The sequence below is a fragment of the Carassius gibelio genome, chromosome A7 (genome assembly GCF_023724105.1).
Source record: "Carassius gibelio isolate Cgi1373 ecotype wild population from Czech Republic chromosome A7, carGib1.2-hapl.c, whole genome shotgun sequence".
Lineage (NCBI taxonomy): Eukaryota > Metazoa > Chordata > Actinopteri > Cypriniformes > Cyprinidae > Carassius > Carassius gibelio.
The window spans coordinates 25,865,825-25,886,565 of NC_068377.1; the positions used below are offsets into that span (position 1 = coordinate 25,865,825).

Below are 20,741 nucleotides of genomic sequence, written 5' to 3' on the forward strand. Positions count from 1 at the left end.
GACTCTTCAGCCCGTTACAGTTGGTAACAAAACAGTTTCTGGTCCTCCATTGACTTCAATAGCCTTTTATTCCACACTATGAAGTCAGTGGGGACCAGCAACTGTGTGGTTATCCACATTCTCCAAAAAATTTCTTCTTTTATGTGCAGCAGAAGAAAGAGACTCTGACATGTTTGGAACAACTTAAGGCTGTGTAAATGACAACAATTTTAATTTTTGGGTCAACCATCCCTTTTTATCTATATTAATATGGTATGAGAAAATTGCACATCCAAAAAATACAAAATTTTAAGCTCAATTTAATTCAATTCATGTTTACTTTTATAGCGCTTTACATGATAGAAATCGTTGCAAAACATTTTTAAGTTTTTACGTTATATTTAGAAGTAGGCCTAGATTATCAGTAAGTTTGGTACATGTAAACAGTCTACAGCAATGAAACAAGTTTTTGTGTTTATCGTTAATAATAAATAAATGTCTACAACTGAACTTGGTTTTACAAAAAGCAATTAAAAAGCAAACATAACTGTGATATATGACACTATTGAAGATTTTGTTTCCATCCAGGATTCTTATGAAGCCATTCAGATGATACATATGAAATATTTTTGATTGTTCTGTCATTTATTCACACTGAATGCATGGTACATGAAAAACAATATTACATTTTACTATTCAGCCAAACGACTTTTCTGGATGGATGCCAATGGCACCTTCATTTAACGAGAGGATGAGGGAGCATACTGTACAAATAGTCACGTCGAGTTGAAAGTCCTTATTGTCACCACCATTAATCAATGGCTATACTTACAAATGATGTTTACTGTTATTATAGCATTAAGAATCCATTACTACATTTGTTAACGCTGCATGTGTAAGCAGCTGTCAACTTCTCCTCACTCTGCTTTTCTCTGTTGCCCTGAGTGCTTCTGGATATCAGCTGGTCTTCATCGTTGCCACTACGTGGGTGCTAGAGATTTCACAAAGCACAGACATTTTCTGTTCGGAAGAAAAACGTCAAAACTATGACAATAACCCCTGACATGTCAGTTCCAAAAACAGCATGTTAATGATGCGTCACCACCACAATAGAGCCTCAAAACCATACACCAAGGACCGTCACACTATACAGAGACATTTTTCACACAAACAGGCCAATTTGAAGATATTAAAACACAGTCAAAGAGTAGGACATTATTACACTCTTGTTCATGATTCGCAAGGAGACTGTACTTCAACCTGGCAGTCTGACACCTCACTTAACGCCCTGCTCTGGGTGAAATATACTGTAATTAAACACACACCGCATTACTTTAGTTGACCATTTATCAAAGAGATTTTGCAGCGCCACAGAATTATTACAGCATTTTGAAGATATAGATATGTCAGATTTGCAACTCACGGTAGAATGAACTATATTTACTGCACTTCAGAATTGTATCATGATGTCTGTCAGCACATGTGTTTCAGAGAGAAAGGTATAAATCCTGAAAATCCTTGAACAGGATCCTTCCTTACTCTTGGTTCCCTAAAGGTTCATGCAACAAACATGCAGTGGTACAAACGATCCTCATTTATCTCAATACCAGCCCATCCACCATTATCATCATGGCTCCACATGTGGAAAGCATTCAATTGCAAATAAAATAAAAATGTAAAAATGTTTTCTTCATATTTATTTATTATTATTATTATGTTTTGTCTGTTTCCTTAATGCATAAAACATTATTTTTTTAGATTTATGCTGAAAAATAGAAAACACAATCAGGTTTTAAAAATAAACATCAGCTGGGATATATTTTCTGAGCAAGTATTGATCTTATGCAACTTCAAGTAAACTAATCCTATTAAAAAAATGTTTTAGCTACAGTTACTGGAAAACAAGAATTCATTATTATTATTATTATTATTATTATTATTTACAAAATACAGTGAAGGAAACTACCAGTGCTCACCAGGATCATCTGGAGAAAGGGCCAGGCAGCCCATCTGCTTAAAATCTAAACCTTACCATTTTTTTTTAACCACACAGGCAGGATATTGTTCATCTTACATGAGCACCAGAAGTGTGTGATTGCTACAGCTGAGCCATGAAGGACAGCAAAAGCAGTGTGTCCTTCAGTCCATGGTATACCAACAAAGCATTAATGGGCAGCATAGGTATATAGGATTCATAATATAGAGAATGTGAAAAAAAAGATTCCCTAGAGTAGCTACATCTGTGGACTCTATAACTGAGATGGGAGGGATCATTTGTGCAGTTTCACCACAGAGCTTTAACCTGCCAATGACAAACAAGGAGACATACATCTCAGGAGAAAAATAAAACGGAGAAAGTGGCAGAAGGAGATACACACCAGGGTGAATGTGAACACAAGGACAAACCTTTTCCTCCCCAGAACAGAATACATGACAGGAGGATGGATGCATGCTACAACAAAGGCACAATATTGGGGTATCCATCATCACAGGGCTTCTGAGGACCTCATATCTGGTGCTACTTCAGGACGTATGCCTTTTACCGTATGCTGTGCTACAACAACAAACACTGTTTTTCCCACATGCCTATATGTAGATTGTTTAGGGGACCCCATTAAAGGCAGAATGCACCATCGCAACTCATCTACTCGCCTCAGTTGGTATAAACCACTGTACCTTTTTGGTGTCCCTTCAGAAGATGCTTCAAGGGAAGCTTTGATGTGTTTGGATGCTCTGTGTCTCCCATCAAAAGAAATAGCAGCGGATGTGATCAGTAGCTCTGTGCTGCTGAGAACAGTTAAGTTGCACTCTCCCCCACCGCCAAAAAACACAAGATAACAGGGATATCTCACTGAGAGAGAAGGGAGTATACTGTAGGTGGTGAGTATTGCATCACGATAGCAGACCGGTGCTCACACTTTATATTGTCTAGACTGCTTACTTCATAATGACTTTTTTTTTGTAAGTTAGGCCTCCTTGGGGATCACAAATAAATATATTAATGTATCTTGCTATCCTTGCTAGCAGAATTACAGCAGTTGTCATGAAGCGGTTATGGTGGCCAGCATCACCACTAATGAAAGGGATGTGGTGGAAATATAAAAGTCATTAGGACAGCTGAGGGCTTTTGCACATATGTACATTTGTGTGTCGGTAATCGAGTTTCTCCCTCTTTCCTTCCTGTGCGGCCATCCTCTCTGTTTCTCGGCCGTATCTGAATGCTGCACTCTCTGCTTTCACAGTTATTTGGCATCTCAGGGTTCCCTCGGGCCTCTGTGCTGATCCGTGGTGAGTCCTGTGCTAAGTGTGCAGGGATCCAGGTATGTCCCCGCTTTCAAACCAGCAGCTGTCAGGAAGCATATGAGTAACAGCTGAATGATCCACGTCACAAGTGCTGAAGCAGGCGGCTCCTCGGAAGAATCACAATTGAACTGAGTCAGCAAGAGAACAAAACACAACCCACAAGAGTATGATGACACTGAAAATTCCCACAGTTATTTTTGTGTAGAAAATGCTTATCAAATACCCATAGGTCAGAGCAATCTACCTATAAAAAGTCTAGAATATTAGCAATAATGGTGAAAGTTATTAAAAGCTGTTAATTAAATAAAAAATTTATATTTTCTTTCAGCTTATGAATATACGTTTTTTGAAAAAGAAAAAAAAAACCTCTTGCTCACTGTACTGTCTACCATGTATTAAAATAACATTACCTTTCAAAAGTTTGGGGTAAAGTTTTTTTAAATTATAATTAATTAATTAATATTTTTATTCAGCAATGAAACGTCAAATTGATCAAAAGTGACATTTTTACATTTATGTTTTTTTTTTTCACATTTATGAATTTTTTTTTATTTATTATGTGTGTGTGTGGCCTCTGGGGAGGGTTGTAGGTGGGGGGTTTTGGGGTTGTGTTGATTTGTTTGGTTTCTTGTTTTCCCTCTTATCAGGAATCCTATCTCATTTTGGAACTGAGGTAATAAATTTTATATGTCTTCAAAATTTAAGAAAAAAAAAAAGGAAAAATAAAAGTTACCTAAGCACTAAATCAGCTTATTAGAGCAATAGAGTGATGACAGCTGAAAATTCAGCTTTTCCATCACAGGTATAAATGACACAAAAATAGAAAACTTTTTATATAATGCTGCTTTGGTAAGAGACTTCTTTCTTACTGAATCATACAGATCCAAAACATCTGAAAAGCATTCTATCTGAAACTGTACATTTGATGCAAAACTAAACATTTTAAAAAGCAGTGTACTATACTGTAGATAGTGTGTGTGCGTGTGTGTGCTTAACTGAAGCACTATTAATCAGGCATTAGAAGCAGCAGCACCATCAGCCTGGTCCTCACAGGTCAGTGTGAGAGCTCAAGAATAGGAGTTACACGCTGCTCAGCCTCGGGTTAGGAGAAGCAGGTGAGAGTGACATGCAGACATCAGACCAGACGCATGAGCTGACACCAGAGTCAGGCGACAGAGAGACTTCACACAAGTTACAGGGGAATAAAAAATGCTGAATTTACTTATTCTCTCTCTCTCTCTCTCTCTCTCTCTCTCAGACACACACACACACACACACACACACACACACACACACACTCATCTTAGTCTCTTTCCGCCCTCATCTATCTTAATCTCTCCTCCTCATCATTCATAAGACACCCTCAGCAGTTTCCCACTGGTGGTTTGGACAGGAAAGGTTTTGGCCAGGTGGTTGGTGCTTTAAAAGGTCAGGGCCGGTGAGGACAGTCGCTCCTGCAGAGCTGCTTCCCGCTCTTCTAGATCCTGGCATTACTGTGCGTCCATGATTTCAGCCAAGAGACAAAGACCAACAGCATCTCTCTGTAGTTCATAACACTATACTGCCAGGAACAACTACTCTGTTCCATGTGTTTTCTTATTTTTCATGATGAATCTGTCACTTAACGTCTTTATTTAAGATCTCATCTGCATTTAAAGAGTGGTGTCCATTATGGATGTGAAAAGAGGGTAAAGCATCATTACAGTGATGGAGTCTGAATTTTTGGGGGTTTTTGTTTAAGTTAAAGTGCTAAAATAACTAAAAGTAAATAAACTAAAACTTTTAAAAAATACAAACCTGATTCCAAAAAAATTGGGGACACTGTACAAATTGTGAATAAAAACAGAATGCAATGATGTGGAAGTTTCATTATTTTCAATATTTCAATATTTTGATATGTTTAGATATGGCTTCTTTTTTGACCTATAGAGTTTTAGCCGGCAGTGGCGAATGGCACGGTGGATTTTGTTCACAGACAATGTTTTCTGGAAGTATTCCTGAGCCCATGTTGTGATTTCCATTACAGTAGCATTCCTGTATGTGATGCAGTGCCATTTAAGGGCCTGACGATCCAGTATGGTTTTCTGGCCTTGACCCTTACCAACAGAGATTGTTTCAGATTCTCTGAATCTTTGGATGATATTACGCACTGTAGATGATGATAACTTCAAACTCTTTGCAATTCTTCTCTGAGAAACTCCTTTCTGAAATTGCTCCACTATTTTTTGCCGCAGCATTGGGGGAATTGGTGATCCTCTGCCCATCTTGACTTCTGAGAAACACTGCCACTCTGAGAGGCTCTGTTTATACCCAATCATGTTTCCAACTGACCTAATAAGTTGCAAATTGGTCCTCCAGCTGTTCCTTGTATGTACATTTAACTTTTCCGGCCTCTTATTGCTACCTGTCCGTACTTTTTTGGAATGTGTAGCTCTCATGAAATCCAAAATGAGCCAATATTTGGCATGACATTTCAAAATGTCTCACTTTCAACATTTGATATGTTATCTATATTCTACTGTGAATAAAATATAAGTTTATGAGATTTGAAAATTAGTCCATTCCATTTTTACTCACAATTTACATTGGTACAGTGTCCCAACTTTTTTGGAATCACTTTGTACTATACACATATAAAAACAAAACAAAATGTAAAAAAATAAAGTAATAAAAATAAGAAAATGACAAAAACAACAAAATTACTAAAACTTTCTTAATTAAAGGGAAAACAGGAAATATAAAAATAAAATCTAATTCAAAATATTTACAAATATTACACACCACTCCAGAAAATACACTTGAATCACGCTAACTCTAATATAGCTGCCCATCTCCCTGCTAAGCCAGTTTTATGGGTGATATGAGGGAGAAGAAGAGAGAGGTAAGAACATATGAGGTGGATTCATATTCTGAACAAAATTCCCTGGTTGATTCCTGACCTTTTCTTTTTAAATGTAATGTTTTTGCCACATTATTGAAAAGACAGTAAAGAAGTGATAGAAGAGAGAGAGAGAGGGATAATGTGACTGGGATAAACATGAAGCCTGGTGCTTGACATGTGGAGCACGTATGCTAAGCGCTAGACCGCAGCTCTGACCCGGGACCTTTTTCTTATTAGGAAGCAATAATGTGTCCGGTCTGTTCCTCCCACCCCATGCTGTGCCACACAGAGCCTTTAATGGGACATCCATCTTAGCTCGTCACATCATTTCCTTCAGCTCTTCCTTCTTCCTTCCTAATCTCCCGTTTAAAGAAATTCCAGAAACATGGGCTGCCTAAACTAAGTTCACTACAAAACTTTCTCTTTAAAAGGTTCACTATTTCTTGTTTGTTTATTTAATCTATTTGTGAATTAGTGTAAGTTTCTACAACACCATTTTTTTCCATAAAGTCATTATTCATCAAAAAGTATAATAATAATAATAATAATAATAATAATAATAATAATAATAATAATAATAATAAATGACATACTATCAGTGGTTTTAGTGGGGGTTTTTTTGTTTTAATTTTTACAAAAATATTAAGCAAAAGCAATCGTTTAGTTTTTTTCTGAGTACTAAATAATAAACTAAAATAATATTAATAATAACAAAAAATTAAATAAATAATAATAATAAATACAATCTTGCTATGCATTGTAATTATTAGTTAATAATGGCCCAATGTTCCTCCGCAAGTAACTTGCAATCTAATGGGTCCACACATATGTCGACAGAGAGACCATGATGCCAGCAGTAATGATTTCTGACAGTATATATGTGTAATATCTGGTCAGTTTTGATGCCTTTTGATGTAAAACATTTCAATAACCTCAAGTTCTTTAGAATAATATAAGAGCTGCCATGGCCATTGACCCCTTCCCCTATATTAGGGATACTCCACCCCAAAATGAAAATGTTGTCATTAATCACTTACCCCATGTCGTTCCAAACCCGTAAAGCTTTGTTCGCCTTCGGAGAACAATTTAAGATATTTTGGATGAAAACATGGAGGCTTGAGACTGTGCCATAGACTTCCTTGTAAGTTACACTGTCCAGAAAAGTATGAAAGACGTCGTTAGAACAGTCCGTAATGTAATGGAGTGACAAGAATACTTTTTGTACATGAAGAAAACAAAAACGACTTTATTCAACAATTCGTCTCCTCTGTCTCTCTGCATCACCATAGCGGCATTTTGGAGATTATGAGCTGAACACAGGCAGCGTACGCTCTTCTGTATCAGCAGATTAATTTTATATGTACACTGCCTACATTCAGTTCATAATCTCCAAAATGGTGATACGGTGATGTGGAGAGAAACAGAACGGAGGAATAGTTGAATAAAGCCGTTGTTTTTGTTTTCTTTGTGTACAAAACGTATTCTCGTCACTTCATAACGTTACGGTTGAACCACTGATGGCAGATGGACTATTCTGACTATGTCTTTCAAACTTTTCTGGACCTTGACACTGTTATTTACTTGGGAGTCTATGGGACAGTCTCAAGCCTCCCGGTTTTCATCCAAAATATCTTAAACTGTGTTCTGAAGATGAACCAAGCTTTTACAGGTTTGGAACGACATGGGGGCAAGTGATTAATGACAAAAATAAACATTTTGGTTGGAGTATCCCTTTAATGGATAACTGTTTGACCTCTTGACCCACAGTGATGTATCTCTTTGGCCTTCAGGGCTTGAATTCATCAATATGTACAAGCATTCTCCCCTACTTGACAATCTTTCTCCATCTTTTTCATTACAGCAATCTTTGAATAGCTGAACATTTAAAAAAAGCAGACACTCAGCAGACAAAAAAATGCTAACTGACAAAAATGAACAGCTTTGTTTTGTGCAACTTTATTTAATCATTTTCACCATCATTGCTATGACACGGCCATACAGCAGTGAACTGCTGGTATTCAGACCACAGGTCAAACCCTTTCCCAACAAGCCCACTTTACTAATCAGAGCACAAAAGAGCGGCATACATCCAGAGTGCCATTGATCTCCCTTTGTAAAGGGCCGCGCTTGGCTCATAAAGCCTCTTTGTGTCAGAAGGAAGTGGGGTAAAAGTATGGTGGCAGCTTGTGGAAGCAAATCTGATTGTTTACTCATTTGGGATGAATACAGAACCCCACCTGACCCAGGACAGTCCGTTTGTGTGGCGTGCGTACGCTCGTACACAGCATTGACCTATTGACCTGGTCCTGGTCCAGGAGAGTCAGCTGACTGCTGACTGCCAACATATCGCAGACTCCAAACATTTTATAGGCTACTAGAAAAGAATTCTGCTTGTGCACAAATGTACCTTTGTAAATAAGAAATTATTTACTTGCCCTCATTTACCAGTTGTTCTAAACTTGTATTTATAAAACCTAAAACCTTTATTTATATATTGTGTTGAACAGAATAGTCAGATATTGTGAAGAACATTGAGTAATATAATTTTCACATACTGAAAGCATAGTGAGGAATGGCTTTTAAGCTCCAGAAAGAACAAAAAACAGCACAATAAAAGTATCATAAAAATAGTCTGTACTGCAAACTGGTATCAAATTATTTTCATGTATTATCAGAAATCATAACTGGATTGGACTGGTTGCTTTGGACTTGACTGGATTGTAGCGCACAAGGTTTTACCATTTCCTACACTGTTATTCTTCTGAAACTGAATATTTATTCATTGCAGGCAGCTAATGAATCGGAAGCACATTCACAGGAAATAGCTTCCACATAAAAAAATGGCAAGCATTTGGCATCACTGTCGTCAATCCTAATGCTATGTTTGAATATACACAAGTGTGAATGTGATCTGAGAGCTATCGTGGACAACATCTCCTTTTGTGTTATACAGAAATCACAATAAAAGAAACTCTCAAACTAATCTATGGTATGGTGTCAGAAGATCTGGAACATAATGCTCAGTACATATCGTTGGTTACTTTATCATTTTACCAATTGTGTTTCACAGAAGAACAAACATAACAAAGAGTCTGCACAACATAAAGATAAGTAAATTATGACCAAATTTTCAGTAGTGTATGAACTATTTGTTTTATAAAAGCAAGAGAAAGAGATACACTTTTACCGTTAAGCATAAACAGACAGAGGAACAATATAACACTGCATCAGAGCTGATGGTGTGGAAAAGCTTTCTGACATATACAGGTCCTTCTGAAAAAATTAGCATATTGTGATAAAAGTTCATTATTTTCCATAATGTAATGAAAAAAATAAACTTTCATATATTTTAGATTCATTGCACACCAACTGAAATATTTCAGGTCTTTTATTGTTTTAATACTGATGATTTTGGCATATAGCTCATGAAAACCCAAAATGCCTATCTCAGAAAATTAGCATATCATGAAAAGGTTCTCTAAACGAGCTATTATCCTAATCATCTGAATCAACTAATTAACTCTAAACACCTGCAAAAGATTCCTGAGGCTTTTAAAACTCCCAGCCTGGTTCATTACTCAAAACCGCAATCATGGGTAAGACTGCCGACCTGACTGCTGTCCAGAAGGCCATCATTGACACCCTCAAGCGAGAGGGTAAGACACAGAAAGGAATTTCTGAACGAATAGGCTGTTCCCAGAGTGCTGTATCAAGGCACCTCAGTGGGAAGTCTGTGGGAAGGAAAAAGTGTGGCAAAAAATGCTGCACAATGAGAAGAGGTGACCGGACCCTGAGGAAGATTGTGGAGAAGGACCGATTCCAGACCTTGGGGGACCTGCGGAAGCAGTGGACTGAGTCTGGAGTAGAAACATCCAGAGCCACCGTGCACAGGCGTGTGCTGGAAATGGGCTACAGAGAAGCAGCACTGGACTGTTGCTCAGTGGTCCAAAGTACTTTTTTCGGATGAAAGCAAATTTTGCATGTCATTCGGAAATCAAGGTGCCAGAGTCTGGAGGAAGACTGGGGAGAAGGAAATGCCAAAATGCCTGAAGTCCAGTGTCAAGTACCCACAGTCAGTGATGGTCTGGGGTGCCATGTCAGCTGCTGGTGTTGATCCACTGTGTTTTATGTTTGCCATCCACAGGAAGTGTATAAGAAACACCACACACAAGAGGGTGAACACAACAGGTCAATCGTTCACAAGCACAAACGTCTGCAAGACAGTAATACACTGTATGTGTGAGGTCTGTGTTGTGTGCATCTGTGGGGTTTAAGGAGCAGGAAAAAGGGGAGTGTAGTCATTAACACATCTGCAGTTCACGGCGGGAAAATGTCTTTAATAGCCTAAGAGATTTATCACTCCGAAGCTGCAGCGCACCACAAGCTGCTGTTCAAACTACAGCCTCATAACAGCTCTGACTCATTCCTTGAGCTCACACACAGACACAATACACAACTCATTAGACGCTTAGCTTCAATCTTTAACCGCACTGGGAGCAAAAAAAGTTTGAAATGGATTTCCACAACAACAGAAATATGTGTGTGTATTGGTATTTTAGAGCAATATTTCTCTCTCTCGGTCATCAAACACTCTAATAAATGTCTGAGTGTGTGTGTAGAATAGATACCCTTACTAATTACAAGTAGTATCTTTCATCATGTCACTCAGGGTCAATATTCAAAGCCACCGGTGATGTAAAAGGTTGAGTGTGCTGTATGTTGCAGGAGCATTAGCCAGATCCAAACACGTCTTAATGATGCACGACAGCTTCGGGAGCAGATCACTTTGACAGCAGACACTGAATGCAATCCTTTAACTCAGATCTGAGCGGCAGTAGGCGTCTGCAAAGAGATCTGAGGTGAATTATCCAAGGCGCAGACGGTGGCGAGCAGCAGATCCTAGCCCATGGCCTGGTTTTTTGACGGACAGCCCGCCAAATGGAAGCTAATACCTCCGGAGCAAGGCTAACCATACGAGTTGATCTTATTATGCCGACTTCTCAGTTTTGCCTGGGCTGGAGCTCAAGCTTTTTCATACTAAAGCTCATTAGATTTATATTCATGCCCTTTGGCATAGATCAGCATACTGTATATCTCTTATTCGGGATCAATATGTCTTGTATGGTTTACAGAGTGAGGTGGAAAGCTTGTAAAAATGTTAATCTTCTTGCCTGCAGGTTTCCTTGCATAAAAATGATCTTTTGCAGTTTTTTTTAGAAATGTATACAATATATAATTGAGGATTGCTTGCTTAAAGTCTCATGATCATCGGTAACACAATGAGTTTCAATAAACTAACAATGAATAGAACTTTTACAATTTTTATCATCATCATTATTTCCACAAACTAGCACATTTTGAAATGAATAGTACACCCAAAAAATTAGTTGTCATCATTCACACCCTCATGTCGTTCCAAACCTGTGTGACTTACTTTCTGTTTTAGAACATAAAGAAAAAGTATTTTGAAGGATTAAAAAAAAAAAAAAAATGGATTACTACTAATTAACATATAAAACATTTCTGTAAAAAAAAAAAATGGTTGGCTCACCTTTAGGTCATGATGCATGAACTAATTGATCCTTATTGAAAAGTATTACACAGTAAAGAAGATTCTGACGGGCAGGGGCATAAGTTATGATGGGATGGACAGTCTATGTTACTTTAAGTGATGGGGAGAAAGTAACAGTAACAGATGAGCAATGAGATGAGTATTAGTGTAGCAAGGATAGTCTGAGAGTCCCTGGAGATGAGACGCTCAAACCATAGGAAAAATGAGCCTACTTATAATAAAGAATTGCACAATGAAAATGAATTACTACTGACCGCCGACACCTGAACAGCTTTCAAGCTCACAGGGGAGCTCATAACCTGCAGTGATTTCTGGGAGTGCACAAAAAATGGGGTCACCACAAAAGATTAATGACTGAGGCGGACATTCCAAAGCTGCGCGATACAAACAAAATAACCAGGCGGGAAAAACATGCAAATCGAATTATTGATCTGAATCCATCTAATTAACTGATGGAGCACACTTTGTCAGAGATGGGATGATTTTACTGTGAGTGACGTGAGAGCAAACTGAGTAATGGAGTCTCCAGGGGAAAGTGATTGATCCGAGGAGTGTCCAGTAAGTGTAGGCATGAGACCAAATGTGGAATGTGTTAAAGAAGGCATGTTTAAAAAGTGCCAGTTTGATTTAATGATATGTCCCTAAGAAACATAAAATCAAAATGAACTGTGCTTACTCATGTTACACGTCAGTCATATGTTCTCTTACTGTCTAACTGGGCAGTTTTAGGGCAGAAGAACCTTAAAGTGAACTTGTAACACATGGCAGTGCAGACAGTTCCATTCTATGGAAAGAGATGATCGTAGATACAGTCACTGTGTGTACTCACATGTAACCAAAGTCCCTTTAATGCAAGTCATGTCACTCGGCTGCCATCTTTGAAATGCCATTCATGAATACAACTGCAGCTCCTATCTCTTTAAACAGGGAAACTTAAGATTTACAAGATTAAGATTAAATTTCACATTTAAAATCAGCAATAAAATCTGACAACAGCTGTCTCATAAATGTTGTTTCTTATGCTCCAATAGCGTACAAAACTGAAGCTTATTTTTCAGGCTAGACCAGCCAGTGCACATGCTCACATTTCTGAACGCTGACTGTTTCGATAGCAGCCTGGACTTCCAACGGCAGCTACAGTGATGTGATGACTTTACTGATTAGCGATTGGCTCTTTTATTCAGAAGGCATATTGTCATATTGAGCATTGCATTTATCCCATTCAAAACTGCACGGGTGACATGTCTTGGGTATTCTATATACTTTGATGTTCTCATTTAATGAAGATCATTTAAGAGTTATTTGTAAACTTCTACAGTGAGAATTACTGCTGTGTTGGTAGATGTGAGTTAGGAAGCATTCTTTCAAGGTGTCTGTTATTGCACTTCCTTTAATGGCCTGCCATTTTCAGGAATTATGGATTACACATGGCCTGCTCATGTAAATCTCATCTAAATATGGCCACCTGCGCCTGAGAAGTTTCATTAAATGAGATCTATCCCACCTCCTCAGTCTTTAATCGTGTTTCATATTCAGAAACAATTACGCAAGGCAATTTAGCAAACCCAGGAAATGAACAACTCCCATCCAGGCCTTTTCTCTCAGGCAAACTTGTAATTTACCAATTAGTATGCAAAGAGGTTTTAATTCTGCCAGCTCCACACACAAAGCACAAAGGCGATTCTTCCTCTTTAACTCTGTGTCTGAATCATTAATCACTAATCAAAGCTTTTAATGACGCAGAGACAGACACTTGAATATGTACATAAAAGGTTCTAGAATAAGGTTTTACTGCTGGAATTATACTCTTTTAATGATAGATCCTTATGCATGGCAAAACAAAAGGATTGCTCTTTGTCTTTTTACTGGTCCATATTAAAGAACAGTGATTTTTTCAGTTAGGTCATAAAATGCAAATTTGAAGTAATGTAGGCCTAACTGCTAGAAATCTACAGACCTATCTGGGAACTGTGGTTTAAAATAAAATAATAGTTAAAATTTGATTGGAATATGAATTAATTTACCAATTTTAACCATAAAATACAACCTGCCAAAGAGAACATAGAGAAAATCCCTGTTTCACTGCAAACACATGGTTTCACCAGTAACAATCAAACAAGACGATATGTATGATGTATTGAATGCAATGCACGGGCAAGAAAAAAGTGAATGGAGACAACAGAGGATTCTCCCCTGCAAAGTATAAGATGAATTCTGGGACAGAGTAAACAAACAGTGACCACAATTAAACTGAGCCTGGAAGAACTGACAGTGTTTTTATTGGTGGGTATGCTGTAGAGCTGAAATCGGGCCTTAAAAGTTAGGCCCGACAGGACCCGAGCCCGACAAGTATTTTGATTGACAGCTTTTTAAAAGCCCGAACCGGTTTACGGCCGACATTATTCAAATGTGCGCACACACACAGCTCTTTTGCCTTGTGTCAAGAATGAGTCATTTATACATGTTTTAACATAATTTATTCATAACTAACGTAGACTAGGCCGCTTGGAAGTTGGAATAAAGAAATAAAATAATTCGTATAAGGAGCTGACATCATACATTTGTGAATTCGGGATCAATTAATACAAAAGTGAACTTCTGTACAGAGCCATACATGGTATTAGGGATGCACAGATTCTCAGCCAGATATTACGGTTGATGCTAATTCATATTCTGTATAAATGGATTATATTATAAACCTTTACTAGTTTGTTAAAAAAAGGTTTGTGTCCGGTGTAGAAGCAGGGTTCATGAATCCCAGTTTGGAAAATCCTGTTTGTCACTTGTAAGTGAACTTATGACACAAATTATTAAAAGAACAACCAAATGTGTGAACAAATGTTTTATGAAACAACAGCTGATGTGATATTTGAGCACTTGCTCTTCCATCTCACACACTAGTTCTGTGGGAGTTTGTGAGGAGGCAGTTGAATAAAACAATCAATAAACACACATCATCCTTTTTCTCAACCTTCTGCTGCAATGCCTTCAGATGGACTTGGATCTAAAAGATCTCAGTGATGCAGGGCACATGAAAGTGACATAGGTGCATTCAGAGGACACATTAAAACACTACTGCAACCAACCTTTGCCAAACAATAGTACATCTGTTTTCACCCTTAAGAGTATTCATCCTTAATGCCATGTGAAACTGTCGGTCAGGTTTGCCCTTGTTGCTAACTCCCTCTTCAAATGATGCACTGCAATGAATTTCATCCCAGAGTGGCCATCAAGAGCAGCAGGGCTACTTCAGATTGTCTCCTCTCTGGGGGATAATGGTAAAGCCCTGCAACATGATTCCTTCTAAGCTGCTAACTAAATCAGGGTTTATACAGAAAGCGAGAGGTTTTGTAGGATGTATTGCGGGAAATTCACGAAAATGCTGTTGCAAACATTACAAGCTACTGTACACACATTCAAACACACAGTATACCAACAAAGGCTCATTCGAAAGACATACTGTACGTGCCACTAAATACATTTCTGCAAAACTGAAAAGCGACTGACACTAAGACAATATGCAGTCTACACGCACTTATGACCAAGGTACACTTTGTTTTGCCTTTGTTTTGTTTTTGTGTAGTCAAGATAAAGTCAGTCTCTCAGAGCATGTGACAAAACGCATAATCCAAATTTTGCACTGAATACCTGTTCAAGTCACAGAGGCCAACTGTAGCCTGAGGAGGAGGAGGAAAAGAACGAGGGGGTTGTTGGTGCTGGGGTGTCCATTGTTCAGGAGGCATCGGGATTGCACAGCAGGGCATACTCGACCAAGGTACTGTATTGTAACATGACAGTATATTCCACTTTCCCCATACAAGGGATGGTTGCATTAATGGATGAACTCCAACAGGACCTCTCCCAAACCCTGAGTTTGATGTAGTGCTATGTGTATGGCCCAATTTATCCAGAAAAACAAAAACAAAAAACAGATTGTTTACATTTCACTCAAGCTAAAGAATGTAAAATCCGAAGTTGTGACAGACTTGACCACCATATTGTGATGTAGGCTACTTGCCAGTGAAACGGCTTTCAAAAAAGAAAAAAAGTAAGGTGGATGGATTTTATCCATCGTTTAATGATTGAATTGTGAAAAATACCAGAAATTCCAGTTTCATACCCGAATGGCAGATCTAAATATGGCTGGCTTACCTGCAGCTTGTGCTGGCATACGTCAGCAGAGAGTCATTTCACAGCAAGAGCAAGTTTTTGTGAAATTTGATCAAATATTAAAAGGTTAAAAAAAATGTATTAAAGAAAACAGGGTAGATTTTGATTTGGTTTAGACTAACTGAAATTAAAGGCAAACTTTTCAAAGAACATGTGGACTGGACACACTTCCTGCATCACTCACACACAACAGTTCTGGGAATTTTTTCCATTCCAGTATTGCTAGATTCAATAGGAAACCGTTCAGGTCTGCATGGAATGTAATATGACAGAGGGTCATTTCATATAAGCCTTGCAGGGGTCATTTTGTTACCCTGGTGACATGTCTGTTTATGGCTGTCAAGAGTTTCAACACCCTTCTGCCATATTCCTGCCAACACCGAGCAGAATAACAAAATGGATTGTTGCTTAGCGAAGGAAGGAGAGGTATGAGTTAAAGGGTCATTTAATGCGATTTCAAGTTTTCCTAACTCGGAGTGTTACAAGCTGTTCGTGCATAAATAAGATCCCTAAAGTTGCAAAGACTAAAGTCTCGAACCCAAAGAGATATTCTTTATAAAAGTTTGTCCATGCCCTCCTAAAACACCTCGTTTAAACACGCCCCCACATGTCTACGTCACAATGTGGGAAGATTTGCATAACACTGCGCAAATGTTCATGCAAAGAAAGAAGGCATAACTTTTATACTCACTGTAGTTTTGTTGCTGCTGCCATGTCCTGGAACTAGAAATCAGCGGTTAAGTTGTATTTAAAACATTGTTCCAGATCAGTTCAACCCAAATATTCAGATGTGTGCGGAGCATTTTATGGAGGAATGTTTCCTTGGAGAGTAGCCTGCAATGTGTTTGTGGCACAAATGCGGTTTCTCTGGGACAATTTCAACTTTACTTAAAGAATTTGCCACTTGCTATTCAAATGCGAGTTTTGAGCAGTGTAGAGTAGCGCTTGTGGTTTGTCGCTTGTCCGATTCACAAATACAGACATGATTTTATATTAACGCAGCACGATACGCAATGCAATTATATCCCCACTTTACGTTTTGTAATAGGTTTAATTGGTTTTGTCTTGTCACGCCAGGACACGGCATAAAATTATGTTAAGGTACGTCACATGCTTGAGACATTCGGCCAATCACAACGCACTGGATAACTGGCCAATCAGTGTACACCAGCTTTGAAAAAAACAACGCGTTTCAGAAGAGGAGCAACATAGAGGAGCAACAATAACGTACATTATGAGGAAAATAATGTATTTTGAACCTTAAACCACAAATATTTCATTACACCAAATATATAAAATAACTTTATTTTTAGCAATGTCATATGACCCCTTTACATTTTCACATGAAGGTGGATTAACTAAATACTTTTGCGCACACAGATTCAGAGTTGTGCTGATCAGATCACACTGCTGTGGTCAGAGACTTGATGCAGGCTCTCTTTGTCTCTCTGATGTTACAGCAAAGAAAGAGGGATGAGAGATGAGGGGGAGGAGGGGAAAACGAGCAGCAGAAAGCAGAATGAAAAGATGTAGGGGGTACTTAACATGACCTTAACTGTTAACCTTAAGTCTTATCAGAAAAAAAGAATGAGATGGGTTTTTTTTTATCCTTTTCTGCTCCTTTTCCCTAGCCTCTGCTCTGTTCTCTCTTAAATTATTTTTTACAAAAATTGTGTCTTTGCTAGTAGTCAATGTGGCAGTATACTCAAGGTACACCTTTGTTCCTCATCTACCCATGTATGAACCCCTAAGATACTAATGTGCACCATTTTGAGGTTACAAATAGGTAAACAATATTCTACAGTTTAACATACTATACTCCACCTAAAACTATTTGAAAGAACATTTGTAATTGTTTTATATAAATAAATACACATGAATTTTAGGACGTTATATTACCACCATGTAGACATGGAATATTTGTGCTTAATTATTTTAAAGACAGACAGACAGATCTAATATCAGCCGATATTGAAAGCAATATTGGTCAAATAAAAAAACTAATATTATCAATATACTGGGCACCCTAAAATACCAAAATATACTAATATACTGGGCATCCTAAAAAAAAAAAAGAAATTATTTGCATGAAAGATTAAATGAAAGTAAACAGAAAAACAACTAACTAGTGGTAAAATTTGATGGGTTCTTCTTTATTCACATCTATGGTCCTATAAAAAAAAAAAGAAGTAACATCAATGGAACCCATCTAATGTACAAAAGCTTCTTTTTAGTGGACATTTTCCCTTAAACTATTAAAATGTTCTTCACACTAAGACAAAAATGGTTCTTTAAGATCTATTTAATGAAAATATCTCTGCAGAGCCCTAAACGGTTCTTGTAATGTAGGTAGCTGATGTAAAGAAATGGCAACACAGATACATTCTGAACACTTTAAATCATTACATTTCCCCCTTGCACAAGGACATACACACACGCTGGTCATCCCCCTGCTCAGCTCACTCAAGAGCACACTATTAATCCAGACTCTGATTGCGAAGTAATTCTGCAGAGCTCCATTATGCTCCAGCCGCTCAGCCCACTCCTGTGAGGAGCACAGCATGTTCACCAGCTCACTGGAGCTATGACCTCAGGCTATGACACGGCGATCTGCCCCCACCACAACCCAGAGGAGCAAAACCTATCCCAACACCCTATTAGATATTTAAAACCAGCTAATCCCCTGCATCTACAAGAAAAACCATCAAACCATACTGATACAAGAAGCAGCTGAGCTTTCTCACAGCCACATTTACTTATCTGCTGCATGCAATACAGCACGTCTGGAGAATGATCAGCGAGCCCTGATGTTTGACCTCTGACCCCAAGGCTGGTTATCTTTGCCACCACACATGTCCCTGTCCCATTACATTTTCACAACCATAATTAACCCCACTGAGCTTTACATACGCCTTCTACAGGAAGAAATCAAGAGTGTGTGCCTTCATAAATATTTACAGTACGACATTAAATTTTAAGGCGAAAATACTGTCCAACAAAACTTCCTTGTACAGTGCCCCATAAAGATGAATCAGAGGGTTGTGCTCATGAGCTACTTGGTTAGGAGCAATGGCAATGTAACGGAAACTTCTAACTGATCAAAGGTCCACATACATAAATTATTACAGTGTTAACACGTATATCTAACATGCACTGTGACTGCTTTCAGTATTTCATGTCTATATATATATATATACACACACACACACACAGACACAAAGGGGGTATATTCAAATGCACATATCCAGCCGACGTTTCTACTGACATAATATATATATATATATATATATATATATATATATATATAGACTTACATTAGCTAAAATCACACTGGGTTTTACTTGAACTAGCTTAAATCTCCCAATTTTCAGAGGTTCTTTCAGAGCCTTATAACATCAATCTAGGTATCAATAGAAACAAAGTATGCCAAGCTCCTTGAAATACAATGCAAGAAGCATCTGGGTTAAAACAACAAAGATATTTAAAAAATATGTGCAACATTTATATTTACATTAAACAAAAAGAGTCGATTAATTAAAGATGCATAGCCATTTCTAAATGTGTATACTGTGGCCAGACACTGTGGAAAATATGTGTTCTTATTGTGATTAATGAACAGAATGATCCTCTGCAAATCTAACAAGGATGCATTAAGCAGTAGCCAGAAACAGGCTGTTGAAACATTTCCACAAAGAACCTCAAAAGGCATGTAAGTGAGGTGCAAATAAGCAAATAAGATTTTAAGCATTTGGCTTCATTCTGCTGCATTATAAGCGCCAATTCACCAACCACACAGCCTTCCTTCATAGGTGAGCTGCCCTGAGCTCATGCAAGCAATAAAGCAGCTTCAGAGAGTCCCTCTACCCCCCGAATTATTTCAAGGCTATTTAATTTGACATTTGGTGAATATTGTACCACTGGTTCTCGATGATGAGGCATAGAATTGAATGATAAACTAAGAATGAAGCGCGCGTGATGTGATCGCTGGCTCTGCAGTTTCCGGGGGTCACAAATGGCGCGTAATATTACCCCTCTGTTCAGGGGAAATTCGCAAAAATAGACTATCGTTACACAATAAAGAAAACTTACCGAGAATCCAGCCCAGAAGGGACAAGAATGTCTCACCCTCGGAGACGTAGTGAGGGCCAAAGCGGCGAAACTGACAGCCAAAATGAGACTGCCGAGCACCATCTGTGAAACTCCCAGAGAAAGCATGATGCGAGTCCGGGTCCGAAACTCCCTCAGCCGCGTGAGGCTGCGGGACAGAGATACCGGGCTCAGAGACCGACCCCTCGGCATGGCACTGACCGGCATGGTCACGACTAAACAGTTTGAATGAAACCACAACTTGAGTTAAATCAGCGGGCTTCGGGTTTTACAGGACACCTCTGGGGTGAGTCGCTCTGCTTTAAGGTAAAGACGAATTCACAGAGTGATGTCAAGACGCGCAGACCATCATCCCGTTACACGAGGAGCCTCACCTTCTGCTCTCACTCGTCTGAGTGTACAAGTTCGCGGTTTTCAAGCAGGTGTTTCAGCTAGCGTTGTCCAAAATCATTTCAGTAAGACAATGAGGTAAGCTCTGCGTAAACGCGCGCTGTATGGTCGCCTGCTTCTAGGAAACGCACGAGATAGGTGATCCATCAAATCCGTTCACAGCCGTGACAGTCCGTTAATTAAATCTCTCACGGCTCTGAACAGAGAGCGTCTAAATAATAACGCTCGTATTCAGAGGAACGCGCTTCGAGGTGCCACGACGCGTTGCAACTTCCGACTCCAGTGTAATAATGTTCACGCGAGTGTTGCACAGCAGCCGCCGCAGCCTCGCGCCACTAG

The 20,741-nt window shown here is 38.6% G+C and overlaps 1 protein-coding gene across 2 annotated transcripts in view; it reads right to left on the bottom strand.

Moving 5' to 3' along the window:
* LOC128016956 (protein ENTREP2) overlaps positions 1-20,741 on the bottom strand; it is a 96,560-nt gene extending 75,819 nt beyond the window's left edge. For both annotated transcript variants that reach the window (XM_052601929.1, XM_052601928.1), the window contains exon 1: positions 19,995-20,741. In XM_052601929.1, coding sequence (XP_052457889.1) covers positions 19,995-20,219 — 225 coding nt within the window. In that variant the 5' untranslated portion in view covers positions 20,220-20,741. The remainder of the gene's footprint in view (positions 1-19,994) is intronic.